The sequence below is a fragment of the Buceros rhinoceros genome, unplaced genomic scaffold (assembly GCF_000710305.1).
Source record: "Buceros rhinoceros silvestris isolate BGI_N320 unplaced genomic scaffold, ASM71030v1 scaffold30540, whole genome shotgun sequence".
Lineage (NCBI taxonomy): Eukaryota > Metazoa > Chordata > Aves > Bucerotiformes > Bucerotidae > Buceros > Buceros rhinoceros.
The window spans coordinates 3497-3756 of record NW_010389496.1 but is presented as its reverse complement, the minus strand read 5'-3'; the positions used below and the strand labels follow the sequence as shown (position 1 = coordinate 3756).

The window sequence follows — 260 nt, the reverse complement described above, 5'->3', positions numbered from 1 at the left end:
GGCCCCACTGACCCCTGTCCCTCAGCACCACCTCCACACGGCTGCGAAACCCCTCCAGGGATGGGGACTCCACCACTGCCCTGTGCCAGCCCTGCACAACCCCAGCAGGGGAGTACACCCTCCCCGGGTCCCAGCTGGTCTCACCTGCCGTTCGATGTGCTCCTCGATGAAGCTGGTGCTCTCCCGGATGTCAAAGCCCTCCAGCAGAGCTGTGGTGGGGGAGAGGCACCATCACTCACCCACCCCCGGGGCTCTCACCA

The 260-nt window shown here is 66.5% G+C and overlaps 1 protein-coding gene across 1 annotated transcript in view; it reads right to left on the bottom strand.

Annotated features, from left to right (window-relative positions):
- VPS33B (vacuolar protein sorting 33 homolog B (yeast)) overlaps positions 1–260 on the bottom strand; it is a gene marked incomplete at both ends in the record, with an annotated part of 5314 nt that overhangs the window by 1655 nt on the left and 3399 nt on the right. Inside the window, one exon of the mRNA XM_010134513.1 lies at positions 145–209. Coding sequence (XP_010132815.1) covers positions 145–209 — 65 coding nt within the window. The remainder of the gene's footprint in view (positions 1–144; positions 210–260) is intronic.